General features: G+C 42.5%; 1 protein-coding gene across 1 annotated transcript in view; it reads left to right on the top strand.

Moving 5' to 3' along the window:
- The window catches only part of tunar (TCL1 upstream neural differentiation-associated RNA), a 66,754-nt gene that overhangs the window by 14,491 nt on the left and 30,947 nt on the right, over window positions 1-21,316 (top strand). Inside the window, exon 2 of the mRNA XM_061968205.2 lies at window positions 19,210-19,605. Within this exon, the coding sequence (XP_061824189.1) occupies window positions 19,576-19,605 (30 nt within the window). The 5' untranslated portion in view covers window positions 19,210-19,575. The remainder of the gene's footprint in view (window positions 1-19,209; window positions 19,606-21,316) is intronic.

Raw genomic sequence — 21,316 nt, 5'->3', positions numbered from 1 at the left:
GGAAGCAATCCGCCATTTTCTCAAACACATTACAAACATCGAGTCAAATCAGCTCTGTTATTTTCCGTTTTTTTCGACTGTTTTCCGTACCTTGGAGACATCATGCCTCGTCGGTGTGTTGTCGGAGGGTGTAACAACACGAACAGGGACGGATTCAAGTTGCACCAGTGGTCCAAAGATGCAAAAGTGGCAAGAAATTGGACGTTTGTTCCGCACACTTTACCGACGAAAGCTATGCTACGACAGAGATGGCAAGAATGTGCGGATATCCTGCGACACTCAAAGCAGATGCATTTCCAACGATAAAGTCAAAGAAATCTGCCGCCAGACCCCCAGGAAAAGAGAGCGGATGAGGGTATGTCTACAGAATATATTAATTGATGAAAACTGGGCTGTCTGCACTCTCAAAGTGCATGTTGTTGCCAAATGTATTTCATATGCTGTAAACCTAGTTCATAGTTGTTAGTTTCCTTTAATGCCAAACAAACACATACCAATCGTTGGTTAGAAGGCGATCGCTGAATTCGTCCTCACTTTCTCCCGTGTCGCTGGCTGTCGTGTCGTTTTCGTCGGTTTCGCTTGCATACAGTTCAAACCAGATATGGCTCAATAGCTTCAGTTTCTTCTTCAATTTCGTTTTCGCTACCTGCCTCCACACTTCAACCATCCGTTTCAATACATGCATAATCTGTTGAATCGCTTAAGCAGCTGAAATCCGAGTCTGAATCCGAGTTAATGTCGCTATAAACTTGCTGTTCTATCCGCCATGTTTGTTTGTATCGGCATCACTATGTGACGTCACAGGAAAATGGACGGGTGTATATAACGATGGTTAAAATCAGGCACTTTGAAGCTTTTTTTAGGGATATTGCGTGATTGGTAAAATTTTGAAAAAAACTTCGAAAAATAAAATAAGCCACTGAGAACTGATTTTTAATGGTTTTAACCCTTCTGAAATTGTGATAATGTTCCCCTTTAAAAAATACTGGTACTTTTTTTTTTTTTTCTCCGCATGCTACCGTTGTTGGTAATATGTGCGGAGGCGCATGTTGAGTGAGTCAGACATTTATTTTGAAAAGTATCGCAACACATCTCCCAAAATGTTGGTATCGGGACAAGACTAGAACACACTTATTACTACTATATTGAGTGAATTGAGTGTAAAAAAAAAAACTTATTTAAAGGTTGTAAACAGGGTTTTTATACTCCAACTTTGAAAATATTCAATTTATTTATAATATTCCTATTTCACAGAAAAGTGTTTATCGTTGCCATGTCAGGTACCAATTAACTGTGATGAACAAGGAATAACCGAACCGTACAATACCGTCTATTTCTAAGGGAAATAAAGTAATCAAGTTGAGCTGTGTTCATATTTGCACAAAGCTAGGTGTTGTTTACTGAAGATCACAACTTTGAGAAAACAAAGGAGGGAACGACGATGTCCTCCAAGAACCTTCTTTGAAAACCGACAGACGAGCTGCACATCAAAGCCCCTTTTTCTTTATTAATGATTCCCCACTTCGAGGAGCTTCAATTTGCGCTTTGCTGTTGGAATACATTTGAATGCATTTTTTTGTGTTTGAAGAACTATTGAAACACCGTTGCGTTGCAGCATGGTCGACTCTGTGCGATATTTGAAGGATCAAAACTAAAAAATGTAGTTCGTTATCCCTCAAGGAAATGAAAGGAAGGCTTTCATGTTCTGAGCATGATGTATGGTTGGAAAATGAGCGGCGAGACGATACAGTAGAGAGGAAATATATTCTTAGAAACGCTTCTTTTATGATCTAGATGTGTCTGTGTGTGTGTGTGTGGCTTAAATCACGAGCTATACGGATCATCAGAAATACCGTAGGGGGAAACACACACTCTCTCATGTTAAACGCCTTTAAGCCCTCATTAGTTCCTTCTTATTTTGCATGGATATACAGACAATAGATCTCCAGAGACGTGTAGAATGTGTTGGCATCTCAAGGAGCCTCATTATCAGCGCAAGGAGACCCGTCATGCCGTTCTCGCACTGCACAGGTGCAAATGGACTGCAGCGGCGAGGTTTACCAGGCTCAATTGAACGTTTCGGGCAAATCACTTGCCGCCACATAATGTAGATAGACAGATGTCACTCTTGTTTCGATGCGGTTAGACCCTCCACTGTCACATCACATCAGAACATGCTCATCTATCCATGAGTGAGTTAAGCCAATGTCAGATTCCGGAATAACTAATCTATAGATTACTCAAAATAGCTCAATATAATTAATTAGATTAAGTAATGTAAACTTAAAAAGTTGTTAAAAGTTGTACTTACTTAAAAATGTTGAGTGTGAGTAACATTTTCCTTTCTTTTTAAGTTTATTAAACTTGTTATTTTTAATTAATATTAACTTAACTTACTTAAAACTCAGTGGATTAAACATAATGTTGTCCTATTTTGAAAGAACAAATCAATACATCAAATCAAGAATAAATTAAGAATGAATCAATTGCATTATAAATTTGTATTGTTATTATACTCTGTGTGTGTATGTATATATATACGTAAATTCTTACATTAACGTGCACACACACACAGAGGAAGTGCTTTTATTTTGTAGCATCTGCGTGCACTTCCTCTACAGGCAGCAGACACGAGGAGGACATTTTTTGAGTTGGCTTAATTGGTAAGTTTAATTCAATTATAATTTAAAAGTACATTTGACATAAACTCCAAATATTTACGATCTGATATCCTCAAATATTTGAGTTTATGAACTCAAAAAAATATGTGGCAACTGATTGCCTCACGGGCAGCACGGTGGAAGAGGGGTTAGTGCGTCTGCCTCACAATACGAAGGTCCTGAGAAGTCCTGGGTTCAATCCCGGGCTCGGGATCTTTCTGTGTGGAGTTTGCATGTTCTCCCCGTGACTGCGTGGGTTCCCTCCGGGTACTCCGGCTTCCTCCCACCTCCAAAAACATGCACCTGGGGATAGGTTGATTGGCAACACTAAAATTGGCTTTAGTGTGTGAGTGTGAATGTTGTCTGTCTATCTGTGTTGGCCCTGCGATGAGTTGGCGACTTGTCCAGGGTGTACCCCGCCTTCTTTTGTAGCTGAGATAGGCTCCAGCGCCCCCCGCGACCCCGAAGAGATTAAGCGGTAGAAAATGGATGGATGGATGGATGATTGCCTCACTTTTTTTGAGTTCTGCTTACTTACTAGGGTTTACAGTGTACCTGGAGAAAACAAATCATAATATTGCCAATGTGGAACAATCACACATCCTGAGTTAATCAAAGCTTAGCAACAAGCCGAATCAGAAACAGAAATACTTTATTAATCCCCGAGGGGAAATTAATATTTTCAGTGAAATCCCATTCAAGAGCAGACACACATTACAGGGAGACAGAACAGGATCGCTGACGGGTCTGCCAACTTCCGGCGCCCCTTACAAAAAAGGTGAGAAACAGGTAAACGCTGAGAAATTTTTTTATTCAGTCTAAGACTAGGCCCTGGAGAGGGGGTCCAGACTGAGGCCAAGGGGAAAAAACCATAGCCATATCACACATAAGCATGTGTGTAAGATGGAAACATCAAAGAACACAAAAGACATTAAAAGCGCAGAGCTGATGTAACCATCCATTTCTACATACAGCTATCTACGATTGTTGTTTTTGTGGTGAACTACTGTAAATGGAAAAACGGTACCAAAGTTGTTTTATGGTAAAAAAAACAATCTGGCTGCTCAGTTGCCAGAATTTTACTATAAAGTCTACTGTCATTTTTATAGTGTACAAAACATAAGTAAAGCAGATTTTTAAGTATTTTTTGTTTTAAAAAAATGAAAGAAAATAGGGCTTAGGGCTTACTGTACGAGACAAGTAGCTACGTTCTGGCACTGGAACACAGGATCCACTGGCTTATGAAGGACCTGGAGCTCTCATCAGCGGCAGGTGTGTTGAGTGCTGATTGCGGAGGCGCGGCCGCAGTAGGAGAGGAACGCGCACAGCAGACTGTGGCGGCAGGAGCCTGAGCCGTAACAGTACATTTAGTAAAGATAAAGTACTTTATTAACTTAGCATATTATTTTCTGGCTTTTGCGGGCCACATAATTATGATACTACTGTACCTACAGTAGTTTTGCGTCACAACATATATTAGAAACGGTTCTTAATTCAAGACATTGCATGGTATGTCGCTTGCTGCCATGTCGAGTTAAACTCCGGAAGAAGAAAAATGAAGACCTAAAAGTTGCACAATAAAATAACGAACAAGGCGTTTCCTTTATAATTGTAAATGGGTTATGCTTGTATAGCGCTTTTCTACCTTAAAGGTACTCAAAGCGCTTTGACACTAGTTCCACATTCACCCATTCACACACACATTCACACACTGATGGCGGGAACTGCCATGCAAGGCCCTAACCACGACCCATCAGGAGCAAGGGTGAAGTGTCTTGCTCAAGGACACAACGGACGTGACGAGGTTGGCAGAAGGTGGGGATCAAAGCAGGAACCCTCAGGTTGCTGGCACGGCCACTCTCCCAACCGCGCCACGCCGTCCCCAATGGTGAACAAAACTCGAACCAGATATGACTGACTGAACTTGGGTCAAATCCTACGTTCCCAGTACAGTATGTGGTGTCTTATTTGATTACCAAGATACACATTTAAATAATTGTAATTGAATCAAAAATGTTTTTTTCCGAGTTGGCTTCTGCAAGCTGGAGCCAATCAAGCCTAAAAGCATTACTGCACGTATTTCTGAGTGATTTAGCCTTTTCAGTATGTCAAGCATTTTTTTTTTCAGTCTTATCAAATTTGAGGATAGCTGAGGCATAAAACAAAATCAGACCTCAATCAAAAGTCAATCTTTAATGGCCTCCTCGGGCTCAGCATCTCATCCTGGGATGCTTTTACACTGTCTGACCTCCGCTTGAAGACCATTCGTCTCTCAGCAGCACATCTTTAAAAAATGTTGAATTCTCATTTCACTCATCTCAGCTCCTCTGCAGTAGTGACAGGAACAAGGCTGGGAAGAGCAGCCGTACGCCGCTGTCATGTTCTCCGCTAATTAGGATGAATAACTCTTCGGCCTTGTATGGACACGGCGAGTGTCCTACTTCATCTCCGGCAATGACCACTCAGTAATAAAGTCAGGCCACACTTTGAATTTTATTTTGATGCAAAGATATATAAAATGGTTTCGCAGAAAAATTTATTTCTTCATGGATTTGGATTGTTGAGACGGTCTCCATTAGCTGAACAGCTAGGACATCGAAACCTTTGAAATTAATTTAACTTAAGTATTTTGTGCCAGTTTCAACTCGAGCCTTTTGTCCCCGCTGTGATACTGAAATCCCTTCATATAATAGATCAAACTTGTACCGGAAGAGTGTCTGGATCGCACTTAAAAACAATAGACTCATCCATCTGGTGGCGTCTTTTATATTTGCCCCAAAAGTAGAAATATATTAAAGAAAGATGTAAAGATCGGTAGGTCTTGAGCAGAGGTGGGTAGTAACGCACTACATTTACTCCGTTACATCTACTTGAGTAACTTTTGGGATAAATTGTACTTCTAAGAGTAGTTTTAATGCAACATACTTTAACTTTTACTTGAGTATATTTATAGAGAAGAAACGCTACTTTTACTCCGCTCCATTTATCTACATTCAGCTCGCTACTCGCTACTGATTTTTATCGATCTGTTAATGCACGCTTTGTTTGTTTTGGTTTGTCAGACAGAGCTTCAAAGTAAGATCTATCGCATGCCTGCGTTTCACCAATCAAATACAGTCATTGGTGACGTTTGACTCCGTTTCACCAATCAAATGCAGTCACTGGTGACGTTTGACTCCGTTTCATCAATCAAACAGAGCCAGGCGGTCACATGAACTGCACATAAAGTTTCAGCGGCAACAAGCTTAAGCTTACATGAACTCAACTTCAAATTTGAGGAAGCACATCGCGGTAAGTAACGTTAGTAGATATTTTGGCGGTCACCGTAGGCTGATGCTAGCTTCCCTGCTATGAATCACTGTCAAATGTACATCGTGTGGGGACATTTATTAACGCACTGCAGCCTCATAGAGAGACAGACAAAGACACACACACACACACACACACACACACACACACACACACACACACACACACACACACACACACACACGCATGCATACAAACACCAGTCAGAAGTGCACAGTGTGTTCCCAGATGCAGCCCACACCTATCAGTTTATGGTTTGCGTAAAGGCTAACTTGTTATTTTCCTTTGTAATCTCTGCTTACTGAGCCTATGGTGCTGTTAAGTTATTGTGGCCCATTTGCCTTAATTTTTTTTTAATGTTAATGTATTATTATTTAATATATATTATTGTTTTAGTTGCTTAAGAGATATTCCTGGCTCTGAATTTGCTCATTGCTATTTTTATGTTTTTGTGCATTATTTGTTGCCGTCATCATTAAACGAACAGGTTACTCATCAGTTACTCAGTACTTGAGTAGTTTTTTCACAACATACTTTTTACTTTTACTCAAGTAAATATTTGGGTGACTACTCCTTACTTTTACTTGAGTAATAAATCTCTAAAGTAACAGTGCTCTTACTTGAGTACAATTTCTGGCTACTCTACCCACCTCAGGTCGTGAGTTCAAACCTCGGCCGAGTTATACCAAAGACTATAAAAATGGGACCCATTGCCTCCCTGCTTGGCACTGTCACGCCAAATTTCATCCCCCTACAAAAACCTCCCCCCACCCCCCCATTTACTTCCGGGGTCATTTCCTCTTACGTCATTTCCTCTTACTGACGTCATTTCCTCTTCCAGCGATCGATAACACTTCAGCTTTGACACAGGACAGCAGCACACACAATATTGTAGTGAAATGGTTTCAACAATAATGTTGATTTAAAGTACAGACATTTAACAGTATTATATATTAATTAATATTAGTGAAATGGTTTCAACAATAATGTTCATTTAAAGTACAGACATTTAACAGTATTATATATTAATTATATTAGTGAAATGGTTTCAACAATAATGTTCATTTAAAGTACAGACATTTAACGGTATTATATATTAATTAATATTTTTTGCACGTTACCACGAAGGCAGAAGTTCCCAGCAGCGGCCCTAACACTCCGCCTGAAATTTTCCCTAACACTCCGCCTGGAATTTTTCGAAGCCTGCTGGTGTTTGACATAAGTCCCCTGGGAAAGATAAAGACAAATGTCATTCAGTGACACCACCATTTTCAGGAGATTTGGATTCTATCGATCGCTGTCAATGATGTAAGAGGAAATGACGTAAGAGGAAATGACCCCGGAAGTAAATGGGGGCGGGGGGAGGTTTTTGTAGGGGGAAGAAATTTGGCGTGACAGCACTCAGCATCTAGGGTTGGAATTGGGGGTTAAATCACCAAAAATGATTCCCGGGTGCGGCCACCGCTGCTACCCACTGCTCCCCTCACCTTCCAGGGGGTGATCAAGGGTGATGGGTCAAATGCAGATAATAATTTTTCCGCACCTAGTGTGTGTGTGACAATCATTGATACTTTAACTTTAACCTGGTATGGTATGCAAACAGGAGTTTGGAACAATTATCAATTAAAACTGATTTTAAAGCAAAAATACCACCTAAATGTTCATGCTTGTCAAAACAAGAACTTTTGGGGTATTGTTCACAGTTGTTTCTATTTTAACCATGACTACACTAAATAGAGCAATTTTCAACGAAAAATATATTTTTAAAAGTCAGATTCCAATTAAAAAAAATATTACTGTACTATAAACATAGAATGTGCTAATAGTAACAAAATTGGCAAAACATTTAAAGTCATTTTCATATACTTAATGTCGCTTAAACTCCCCAAAGCAGTCTCGTAGAATGTGTCACTTATTAGCTGAAGTCTTTTTTATACAAGAACCACAGCGTTGGCTTCAGGTTGGTTTTCCGGGTCCGCACAAACAACCGGCAGCTCGATAACAAAATAGATGAGGTTACAAGTGGCAGGGCCTGTTTCCAGACTGATATTAGCTTGTTAAACATGTCACACACACAGCATTATCAGCATGTATTCAGGGAGCACTCTGTGGATTTGGTTACTGGCTGGAGAGGGGGTGGTAAATATGATGGAAAGACAGATTAATTGTTATAAATGTCCTTGCAGGCAGCAACACTCTGGAGGCCAGAGTGCCACGGAAACGTCGGCAATGAAATTATGCACGCCGGCAGCTTCGGTTCAGAAGAAATCGTCCTTTTGCATTTTGATTGTTGTACACTGCGGGTCACTTTGCGCACCCTCTTTGACTTGTTGGCAGCGGCGCTCTCAAACATGTCCGGTGGGACCAGGGACCGTGCAAATAATGAAGTGGTGTTCAAAGGTAAATGTGTGGATTGAGGTAAAATTCCAGAAGTTTTTTCATTGTGGTGAATTTAGAATTTTAACTTGAAGAGTTCAGACATGCACTAGTGTGTGAATGTGAGTGTGAATGTTGTCTGTCTATGTGTGTTGGCCCTGTGATGAGGTGGTGACTTGTCCAGGGTGTACCCCGCCTTCCGCCCGATTGTAGCTTAGATAGGCTCCAGCGACCCCGAAGGGAATAAACGGTAGAAAAATGGATGGATGGATGGAGTTCAGACATAGAAAATGATGGATTAATTTTCCTTGTTTTTGTTTAAATCAATGTTCCATCCATCCATTCATTTTTTTTACCGCTTGTCCCTTGGGGGCCGCGGGGGTGATGCATTCGGGCGGAAGGCGGCGTATACACCCTGGACAAGTCGCCACCTCATCGCAGTTTGAATCAATGTTTTCAAAGCTTTTCATTAAACAGCCGTCCTGCTGTTGTGAGTTTGCAAATGAATTGTTTCTAACGACCAAAATTAATTTCCCAATTCGAAAGATGCAAATTCATAACAAAAATAAAATTTTGATGATTTTGTACAAATTGTGCAGCAAAAACAGACAACTTTAAATTTTTTGATTTCTTCCCAAAAACAGACTAATCCTACACTGCATTTGGAAATTATTCACAGCGCTTCTCTTTTTCCACAGTTTGTTATGCTACAGCCGTATTCCAAAATAGAATAAATACATTTTTTGTCCTCAAAATTCTACAGACAATACCCCATAAATGACTGAAATGTGAAAATGATTTTTTATTTTTAATAATTGAAAATGTATCAAAAATAAGTTACTAAAAAAACATATGTACATAATACTCACAGCATTTTCTTAATATTTTGTTGATGCACCTTTGGCAGCTATTACAGTATTTTTGAAGTTGATGCCACAAACTTGGCACACCTATCTTTGGGCAGTTTTGCTCATTCCTATTTGCAGCAAATTTCTCACTGGCACTCATCGAGGGCAGACGCTCCCCTTCCCTCTCCCTTATCTCTCCTGCTTGCTTCTTTGTTTTGTCTTGTCTTAACTTTCTTGTTGCCTCTTTATGTACTGCTCTCTAAAATCTAAACAATGGAATTAATCAATTGCCCTCTTACCAAAATTGACAAGATCTCGGGTTTGGGGGAACCTGCCTGTCTTGACGGAATTGTTGTTGCTGGACACAAGATGGGGTCTTGGGAGAAGAATGCTGCGTGCCTGATGATTCTTTCAGTCAAAGACGTTGAAGATATCTATTCGGAATCATGATAACAGGGCATCTGCTGATTGGAGTAAGCGTTGCTCTGGTGTATGGACAAATTGGGAGATGTTGGCAGATGTTCAAAGTACCCCTAAAACTGCCACAAATGACTGGAGGATGCTAGCAGAACTGTGGGCACTCAGACTTTTGCGATTTTGGACTATTTTGCAATCTGTGGCGACATCTTGGAGACGTCGGCTGTTCTGATGGTGAAGTATGATGAATCTAAGGACCAGAAATAGACAATTAAGAGTGAACATTTTACATGTATGTCTGATCGCTCAAACACAAACATTCTAATTAGGATTGTTTTACCATAGTCTGAGAGTATTTCAGGTGCATTTTGGAAAACTTTTACGAACATACCGGCCTGATTGGTGGATTGTTGCAGAGATTGTTGTCCTTCTAGAAGGTTCCCCTCTCTCCACAGAGGAATCCAGTAGCTTTGACAGAGTGACCATCGGGTTCTTGGTCACTTCCCTGACTAGGACCTTCTTCCCCGATCACTCGGTTTAGACGGCCTGCCAGCTATAGGAAGAGTCCTGGTGGTTCCAAAATTTTTCCATTTATGGATGATGGAGGCCACTGTGTTCATTGGGACCTTAAAGGCAGCAGATATTTTTCTGTACCCTTCCCCAGATTTGTTTCTCCAGACATAACCTATCTTGACAGTTTACAAACATGTATTTCGACTTCATTCTTGGTTTGTATTGTATTTTCCGGACTATAAGGCGCACTTAAAATCCTTTTTTTTCATTCTTAACCCCACAGTGAGCCTAATGTAAGGAATACGTTTGGTTGAGCTTACCCACCTTAAAGCAATTTTATTTGGTACGTGGTGTAATGATAAGTGTGACCAGTAGAAGGCAGTCAAACATAAGATATAAGTGTAGGCTGCACCGTTTGATATGCTTCAACATACGAGTATTATTATGGTGTGTGTATAAGGTAAGACATATTATCTGGCGTTTTGTTTTGCAATATTATGCAAAAGCAACTTTTCTTACCTTCTGTTAACTGCTGATCTGTATTTGGGATCTGCATAAATCCTGAAAAATTGTGCGCGTTCGCCTTTGTAGTCACCGTAGTTGATAAGCTTCTTCTTTTTCTCTATCTTCTTATTATGGGACTTTCATCCTCCGCTGTTGCCATTTCTAACATAAAGTAGTGTAAAGTTCTTACTTATATCTGTCAGTAAACTCGCCATGAAAGTGCTAAAACATATCGGTGTAGTGAGTTTACATTATTCACCCAAGGAACTTTAGTTATGAGAGTTCTGGTCGGACGGTTTTTCACGGGACACATTTCCGGTGTTATTGTTTCCGGAGACGCTGCTCCGTTATGGATTTAAATAAAGTCTGAATGTCATTAAAACAGTTAGCTCCATCTTTTGACACTTCTTCCACTCACGTCCTTGCACGCTACACCGCTACAACAAAGATGATGGAGAGAAGACGCTGCCGAAGGTGAGCTGCATAAATAACTGTCAGAAAGCGGCTTGAGGATGATCTGTAAAACATAATCTATGCAACATTTTGACCAAGGAATCACCATTACCTGTTATGTAGACCACAAGGAAGTATTTTACATTTAGAAAATAAAAATTATAATATGATTCCTTTAATGCGTCTTATAATCCAGTGCGCCTTATATATGAAAAAAGATCAAAAATAGACCATCGGCAGTGCGTCTTATAATCCGGCGCGCCCTATGGTCCGGAAAATACGGGACTCTGCCATGCACTGTCAAGTGTGGGACTTTATATATATATATATGAACAGGTGTGTGCCTTTCTAAATATGTCCAACCAACGGAAATTACCACAGGTGGACTCCAATTAAGCAGTACAAACATCTCAAGCATGATTAGTTGAAACATGAAGCCTCTGAGCTCAGTTTTGAGCTTCATGGCAAAGAAGGCTGTGAATACTGATTATGTACATGTCATTTCTTAGTTTTTTATTTTTAATAAAGTTGCAAAACATTTTTTTTTAAATCACACTTTCATTATTGTATGTAGAATTTTAAGGACAAATAAATGTATTTAATTTTGGAATAAAGCTGTAAAATATCAAAATGTGGAAAAAGTGAAGCGCTCTCTGAAAGCACTGTATAATCAAATCCAAGCCCGTGAATCGTAATTGAATCATGAAATATTCCCACACCTATTCGTAATAAAAAATGACCACAAATGGGATAATGTGTAAAGACGTCATCAGGTGTACTTAATGAAGTGCCCATTATAGTATCTCCTTTGTACTGATGAGGAACCATAAATATTCAGGGCGTGAAACTGCCCATGTCTTAAAATGAGAAATGTTCAGTCTGGCCCCTCGGCATGAGTCATTTTTTTCTTCTTCTTGGAAAGACAAACACAGAAAGCCAGCGTCCTTCTGTCTGGCGGAGGTTGAAGTGAGGAAAGAAGGAGAGAGGGGGGGGGCTGGGGGGGGGATTTCGGGGGGACGGCCCGATTCGTCCTGGTGGTTCACTGCCTTGTAAAAAATCTTGGAGGTTACCCGTGTTGGATAGTGCAGTTATGCACTTTGCAAGGATGGAGTGCTCCATGGAGTGAGGGTAGGGACAATACAAATGCCATTGTAACGATATCAGGCAATAAATGTATGGTTATATGATATCAATATCCCCGAAGAAGGGAAAACTTCTAGAAGGAGTCTTCTTGCACTCTAAGCATACATTTCACAACTTCAATAACTTAATAGAAAAACACACGTGTCATATAAAGGCGACGCGCCCTAACATACATGGATGCAAGGGTATATTGATATCTGACACATCAAAAAAATCCCTGCAATAAAATGTAAAAAAAAAAAAAAAAGCCATTTATCAAAAACTGTTTTTCAATGTTTTTTTTTTCACATGCAGTGTTTTGAGCAAACATGGAGGTTATTTAGTTGCTCTTTATTGAGTATGTCATAGTCAGCTCCACATCATCATGTAGTACATAATATACACATATATCTCCATTGCTCAAGGGCAATATTATTATTTCACAAAAAAGAAAAGAAAATTGAATTAATAAAGTTAAATACAATTAAATCAAATTAGCCCTGTGATGAGGTGGCGACTTGTCCAGGGTGTACCCCGCCTTCCGCCCGGATGCAGCTGAGATAGGCTCCAGCACCCCCCGCGACCCCGAGAGGGACAAGCGGTAGAAAATGGATGGATAAATCAAATTAAACATACACTATATTGCCAAAAGTATTTGGCCACTCATCCAAATGATGAGAATCAGGTGTCCTAATCACTTGGCCCGGTGTATAAAATCAAGCACTTAGGCATGTAGACTGTTTCTACAAACATTTGTGAAAGAATGGGCCTCTCTCGGTGATTTCCAGCATGGAACTATCATAGGATGCCACCTGTGCAACAAATCCAGTCGTGAAATTTCCTCGTTCCTAAATATTCCAAAGTCAACTTTATTATAAGAAAAGTGAAGGGTTTTGGAACAACAGCAAGTCAGCCACCAAGTGGTAGGTCGCGTAAACTGACAGAGAGGGGTCAGCGGATGCTGAAGCGCATAGTGCAAAGACTTTCTGCACAGTCAGTTGCTACAGAGCTCCAAACTTCATGGGACCTTCCAATTAGCCCACGTACAGTACGCAGAGAGCTTCATGGAATGAGTTTCCATGGCCGAGCAGCTGCATCTAAGCCATACATTCCCAAGTCCAATGCAAAGCGGGGGATGCAGGGGTGTAAAGCACGTCGCCACTGGACACGCTTTTCCATCTGGCAATCTGACAGACGAGTCTGGGTTTGGAGGTTGCCAGGAGAACGTTACATTTCGGACTGCATTGTGCCGAGTGTGAAATTTGGTGGAGGAGGAATTATGGTGTGGGGTTGGGTTTTCAGGAGTTGGGCTTAGCCCCTTAGTGAAAGGAACTTTGAATGCTCCAGGATACGAAAACATGTTGGACAATTCCATTGGATGGCACTTCAAGTTCATATGTGAGTCAAGGCAGGTGGCCAAATACTTCTGGCAATATAGTGTATCTCAAAAGGGTAATGGGAAGAAGTATAAACTTTTTGAATCCCCCCCTTTTTTACATGGTTACTTTATCTGATATATAGTTTCCTCTAAACCACATTTGATCACATTCATCTAGATCCACATAACTCAATTTGCCCAGAACAATGTGCTTACAATTCTCAATAATCATCATAAGTAAGTAATATAAGTCAGTGGTCCCCAACCTTTTTGTAACTGCGGACCGGTCAACGCTTGAAAACTTGGGGGGGGGGGGGATTTTTTTTTTTTTTTGTCATACATAAATACAATCATGTGTGCTTACGGACTGTATCCTTGCAGACTGTATTGATCTATATTGATATATAATAAAGAAACCAGAAATATTTATAACAGAAAGAAACAACCCTTTTGTGCGAATGAATGTGAATGAGTGTAAATGGGGGAGGGAGGTTTTTTGGGTTGGTGCACTAATTGTAAGTGTATCTTGTGTTTTTCATGTTGATTTAATTTAAAAATAGTCCAGGGCTTGTCTTGCTAGGTTTCTCGGATCTTTCCTAAGTGTATGGCCGATCCATCCCCACTTTCTGCTTTTGATTTCATTTTGAATTTGCTCTTGGTTCATGCGTCTCCACTGGTCTACATTTGATATCTTGTTGGGCCACCAAATCCTCAGTATGTACCTGAGACAGTTGTTAATAAACACTTGTAGTTTATGGATGATTGATTTGGTGGTTTTCCAGGTTTCACAGCCATAAAGAAGGACATATTTTACATTTGTGTTGAAGATTCTGATTTTGGTGTTTCTGGAGAGCTGGGAAGAGAGCCATACAGGTCAAAGAGTTCCAAAGGCATGTCTTGCTTTGCTGATGCGCAGCTCGACATCTTTATCAGCTCCTCCATCTGTGCTGATGTTGCTTCCCAGGTAGACAAACTCGACCACATCTTCCAGAGGGTGCTCCTCGATTGTGATAGGTTGATAGGATTTGGTGTTGAGCCTCATGACCTTGGTCTTCCCAGTGTTTATCCTGAGGCCTATCTGTTTACTGTGTTCATGCAATCTGGTGGTCTTGCGTTGAATGTGTGTGTGTATTCCTGAGATCAGAGCCAGGTCGTCAGCAAAATCAAGGTCTTCTAGTTGTTCAAAAGGGTTCCACTGTAATCCTGTCCTCTGGCCATCCACTGAAATGTTCATTGTCCAGTCGATGGAGATAAGGAAGAGGAGGGGTGACAGTAGACAGCCTTATCGTACGGGGAAGCATACACTGCTGCGAAACTAGACGAGTCATTGGATAAATGCTGGGCTTTGTCCCGCCCATCGGACGCTCAGAGTCTCTGGGGGGGTCTATGGGGCAGTGGGCTGGCCTTGGCCGGCCCGGACGCTCAACTTCTGCATGATTATTGGATGATCTGTTTAAGGCTAATTCCCTTTTTGATTGACAACGAAATGAGCGAACCAGCGATCTTGTGTTGTAAATGTCCGCGGGAGCATTTTTCAACATTCATTCTGTTGTTGAACCAAAGACTTTCCAGATACTCTTAGCGACATTTCTTTGCTAAAAACGACTAGCGACAAATAGAGCTTCTATTTCTGGTGTTTTTTTTGTGTGTGGAGACTGACTTCTTTAACTCTGCAGTTTCTGTCCTTACCGAGCAGCGGGTGCTGCTGAGCCCCTCCACCGTCTCAAAGCACTCACAGGCGGACACACTTCGCAATGGCCTCGCGCCAGTCCCAGCTAGGTAGCAAGCTGCACATAATGGCAGATCATTTGAATGTTTGTTTGTTTTGTTTTGTTTTTATTGAACAACAAACATACATTTACAATGCACACAGGTGTACAAACTATTGTCATTAGTGGCAACGATTGGAGCTACGTCTGCAGGTGTAGAGAGGAGCTTCTCTTGTTCAAAGCGACTCAATCCAAAGACATGCACCTGGGGATAGGTTGATTGGCAACACTAAATTTGCCCTAGTGTGTGAACGTGAGTGTGAATGTTGTCTGTCTATCTGTGTTGGCCCTGTGATGAGGTGGCGACTTGTCCCAGAGTGTACACCGCCTTCCGCCCGAATGCAGCTGAGCTAGGCTCCAGCACCCCCCGCGACCCCGAAACGGACAAGCGGTAGAAAATGGATGGATGGATGTAAGTCTTACACCCGCAACACCATGGGCCAAGGCCATTTAAGCAGCCTAGCTCTGCTGGCCATTGAGAGGACACTTGTCAAATCCCTGGAAAAGATGCCTTCTTGGTCTGACAGGGTCACAGATCACTTTCTTAATCCTTGTGTGGTGTTCGGGTCTGTGGGACCCGTTTTCATTTTTTTATTAAAAGAAAAATTATACAATTAATTAATTTTTCACGTGGACATCGGGGGCGGTACCTCTGGATTGGCAGACCGGGGTGGTGGTTCCTCTCTTTAAGAAGGGGAACCGGAGGGTGTGTTCCAACTATTGTGGGATCACACTCCTCAGCCTTCCCGGTAAGGTCTATTCAGGTGTACTGGAGAGGAGGCTACGCCGGATAGTCAAACCTCATATTCAGGAGGAACAGTGTGGTTTTCGTCCTGGTTGTGGAACTGTGGACCAGCTCTATACTCTCGGCAGGGTCCTTGAGGGTGCATGGGAGTTTTCCCCACCAGTCTACATGTGCTTTGTGGACTTGGAGAAGGCATTCGACCGTGTCCCTCGAGAAGTCCTGTGGGGAGTGCTCAGAGAGTATGGGGTAATGAACTGTCTTATTGTGGCGGTCCGCTCCCTGTATAATCTGTGTCAGAGCTTGGTCCGCATTGCCGGCAGTAAGTCGGACCCGTTTCCAGTGAGGTTTGGACTCCGCCAAGGCTGCCCTTTGTCACCGATTCTGTTCATAACCTTTATGGACAGAGTTTCTAGACGCAGTCAGGGCATTGAGGGTATCTGGTTTGGTGGCTGCAGGATTAGGTCTCTGCTATTTGCAGATGATATGGTCCTGATGGCTTCATCTGGCCTTCATCAGATCTTCAGCTCTCACTGGATCGGTTTGTAGCCGAGTGTGAAGCGACTGGGATGGGAATCAGCACCTCCAAGTCCGAGTCCATGGTTCTCGCCCGGAAAAGGGTGGAGTGCCATCTCCGGGTTGGGGCGGCGATCTTGCCCCAAGTGGAGGAGTTCAAGTACCTCGGAATCTTGTTCACGAGTGGGGGAAGAGTGGATCGTGAGATCGACAGGCGGATCGGTGCGGCGTCTTCAGTAATGCGGACGCTGTATCGATCCGTTGTGGTGAAGAAGGAGCTGAGCCGGAAGGCAAAGTTCTCGATTTACCGGTCGATCTACGTTCCCATCCTCACCTATGGTCATGAGCTTTGGGTCATGACCGAAAGGACAAGATCACGGGTACAAACGGCCGAAATGAGTTTCCTCCGCCGTGTGGCGGGGCTCTCCGTTAGAGATAGGGTGAGAAGCTCTGTCATCCGGGATGAGCTCAAAGTAAAACCGCTGCTCCTCCACATCGAGAGGAGCCAGATGAGGTGGTTTGGGCATCTGGTCAGGATGCCACCCGAACGCCTCCCTAGGAAGGTGTTTTGGGCACGTCCGACCGGTAGGAGGCCAAGGGGAAGACCCAGGACACGTTGGGTAGACTATCTCTCCTGGCTGGCCTGGGAACGCCTCGGGATCCCCCGGGAGGAGCTGGACAAAGTGGCTGTGGAGAGGGAAGTCTGGGCTTCCCTGCTTAGGCTGCTGCCCCCGCGACCCGACTTCGGATAAGCGGAAGAAGATGGATGGATGGATGGATTCATTTTTCAAACTGAGACTCACTGACTTTGGCTCATTTTCTGTGAAGAACATGTATCAGAATACATATTTAGTGACCACACACCATACACTCCCCCTACACATTTCTATTACATATAAGATGTCCGGGTCCACTGGACCCAGGGCTAATAGAAATGTGGAAATTGATGTTCACACACACACACACACACACACACACACACACACACACACACACACACACACACACACACACACACACACACACACACACACACACACACACACAGCAGGCCTAGACAGGAGGAGGACAGAGTGTAGGTACACAGAACATCAGAGGGTCAAAAAGGTGCGAGAAAATGAGAGCAGACAGTATTGACAAACAATGTTGCAACCTTGTGTGGGAACCGCAGGTGCAGAAACACAAAAGAAGAATCCCTATGGGATGCATAAACTGGCAGAGAAATTTTCCGTGCAACGTTCATATTGTTGTTACTCAGCCAGCATTTGTGGGTCTGATGGACCCGTTGCATTTTGTGGCTTTTAATGCCTCACAATTTTATCCCATTAAACATCTGTTCAGTATTTTAATATAAAAGTGTTTGATTGTTAAGTTAAAGTTAAAGTCCCAATGATTGTCACACACACACTAGGTGTGGTGAAATTTGTCCTCTGCATTTGACCCATCCCCTTGATCACCGCCTGGGAGGTGAGGGGAGCAGTGGGCAGCAGCGGTGCTGCGCCCGGGAATCATTTTTGGTGATTTAACCCCCAATTCCAACCCTTAATGCTGAGTGCCAAGCAGGGACGTAACGGGTCCCATTTTTATAGTCTTTGGTATGACTCGGCCGGGGTTTGAACTCACAACCTACCGATCTCAGGGCGGACACTCTAACCACTAGGCCACTGAGTAGATTGTGAGGCATTAAAAGCTACAAAATGCAACGGGTCCATCAGACCCACAAACGCTGGCTGAGTAACAACAATATGAACATTACACAAGGGTTAAAAAAGGAATGGAGGGTAGAATTATACGTATGAATAAACCAACACATTTTATGATGTAGGCCGAAATTGAGCTTCCCCTCCTCGAGAGACCAGCATTCGCCACCGCTCTCGGTATATATACGTCTCTGGCCAATATGAACCAGCAACACAGCGTCAGTGCGGGTCAATACAGCTAGTGAGTGTCTCACACACTCACCGCGGCATCATTTACCCATCACTACCTATCGACAAAAACAACTTTGGAATTGTTTGGTACACCGACGGTTGAGACGCAATTACGTGGGTTTCCATCAACACTTGCACAAGTTGCACGAACAAGCAGCACGCACATCCGCCCACCACACAAACACACACACACACACACAAATGCACAAAGTCGTTCATACATTTATCGGAGGGGACCCTCGGCCCTCATCCTGGCCTCTGTCACATTCATTTCTTGTCGCCAGGCTCTGTGTGAGACTCCCTCGAGTGCGTTGCCGGGCAACCGCAGCTGCATTAATATGTGTGTGTGTGTGTGTAGGGAGGTGTGTGTGTGTGTGTGGGGGGGGGGGGTTATAGGGGGATGCCTCTTGTCTGCTGAGCGAAAGCAGCGAGCAGGACGGCATCAGCGCGAGGTGACGGGTGCATGCTGTCTTAATCTTTTCACTTAAAGGGGGGTCGGAACAAAATAAAACAGAAGGGAGCCTTAAAAAAAGGTGTCGGATGCTTCAGAAGCAACACCTGATCTCTCCTTTTGTTCACTGAGAGACACAAAAAAAGTTTGATTAAAAAAAGTCCTTACAGCTCCACCAGGCAGACTGAAAGCTTCTTTTTTTCCTCCTGTTTGTTTGCAGAGCGGAGACAAAGAGGGATGGAGGTGTTCACATGAAACAGCTTTGCCCACCTCCACCCCGCATCTGCCCGTCATCCATTCTTCAACTTGACATCCTCCTTCCACCACTCAGACAAGGAGACGAAGAGGAGGAGGAGGAGGAGGAGGAGGCGAGAAGAGTCTGTGGCACATGCAGTTTTTAACGCTTCCAAGGCTGAGCAAAAGACGGGGCGGGAAAGTGGCAGCAACTTCCACCAGCAGTGAGATGAACGCCGGGGCGGGGGAGAGGGAGACCTGGACCACTTGGATGGACCGTGGATCCCATAAAGAGCTGAAAGATGAGAGGGGTCCACCACCACCTTAGTTGGGGAAGGTGTCCACCTCCAGCATGTCCATGTTATTCCTGATACTTTGCAAGGTAGGTGCATTTTTAATGAGCCCTCTTTCCCCTGTATGGCTATGAATTTATGATGTGAGGTGATGTATACTTTATACATGAGCGGCAACAGGGGGGGTGTTTTCCACGCTCAGTTGTGTTTGGATGAAACATTAAAAGGGCGCCTCGTGTGTCAAACCGCACGCCCCGGGAGGGGGGGTCGCTCGGCCAGCGCCGATGCTTATTTTCCCGCGGGAGTTGGCCGTCATGTCACGTCATGCATGCTCCTAACAGTTTAAAGTGCCACTTACATAACCGCGACTTCAATTGAAGTCTGACCCTTGCTTGGCCTGGAGGTCTCCTCTTTAGTGCAGCGTCCTTTGTTGCAGGGTCCACTTTTGGTTGCCTCCCGTGAGACCTACGCTTTGGTTCAGCCTTTAGCCAAACAACAGTATTACACAATGAAGTATTACTACAAACCTTGCACACTTCTGTGAAACTTTGGGCAAGCGTAGCAAATGTGCCGCTACAATGGGTCCACAATGCAAAATGGTAGACTCTCATTGAACCAGGACCTCACTATTAGACTTAGACTTAGACAAACTTTAATGATCCACAAGGGAAATTGTTCAACCCAGTAGATGGAAAGTGTAAGGATGGAAAGGACAATGCAGGTAAAAATAGACTAATATAGCGATTAAAAAAAAAAAAAAAAAAAAAAAAAAATCTAACATATATACGAATTTATACATATGTGTACAGAATAATATATATACAGATATATTATATTATGTCCATAACATATATACAATATATACCAATGACTTGCTCCAACTGCTCCAATGAATGTACAATATTACAGTATATACAGTATATGTGACAGCAGCAGCATAAAATAGAGAGTAGATCCAGCAGAAAATAGAAAATAGACGTTAAAAACAAAGAGCGGTAGCTAACATGTCAGGTGTCAGGTAATAGGCAGATGTCATGTATCAATATCAGCCCTAACGTCAAGTAACTTTGTGAGGCGTCTTACAGCAAGGAATAAATACACATTTGGTAACACTTTAGTATGGGGAACACATATTCACCATTAATTAGTTGCTTATTAAAATGCAAATTAGTACCATAACGGCTCTTAATTAGTCATTATTAAGTACTTATTAATGCCTTGTTCTGCATGGCCTTATAATACAACCAGTAAGCCATTAACTAAGAGTCTTCCCTCAATAACCTCAGAATTATTGCTAACCCTCACCCTCACCCTAACACTTACCGTATTTTTCGGACTATAAGTCGCTCCGGAGTATAAGTCGCACCGGCCGAAAATGCATAATAAAGAAGGAAAAAAAACATATATAAGTCGCATTTTTTGGGGAAATGTATTTGATAAAACCCAACACCAAGAATAGACATTTGAAAGGCAATTTAAATTAAATAAAGAATAGTGACCAACAGGCTGAATAAGTGTACGTTATATGACGCATAAATAACCAACTGAGAACGTGCCTGGTATGTTAACGTAACATATTATGGTAAGAGTCATTCAAATAACTATAACATATAGACCATGCTATACGTTTACCAAACAATCTGTCACTCCTAATCGCTAAATCCCATGAAATCTTATACGTCTAGTCTCTTACGTGAATGAGCTAAATAATATTATTTGACATTTTACGGTAATGTGTTAATAATTTCACACATAAGTCACTCCTGAGTATAAGTCGCACCCCCGGCCAAACTATGAAAA

Source organism: Nerophis lumbriciformis, linkage group LG08 (assembly GCF_033978685.3).
Source record: "Nerophis lumbriciformis linkage group LG08, RoL_Nlum_v2.1, whole genome shotgun sequence".
In the NCBI taxonomy this organism is placed as follows: Eukaryota; Metazoa; Chordata; class Actinopteri; order Syngnathiformes; family Syngnathidae; genus Nerophis; species Nerophis lumbriciformis.
The sequence above is the reverse complement of the archived record's forward strand: the minus strand, read 5'-3'. Positions and strand labels throughout refer to the sequence as shown.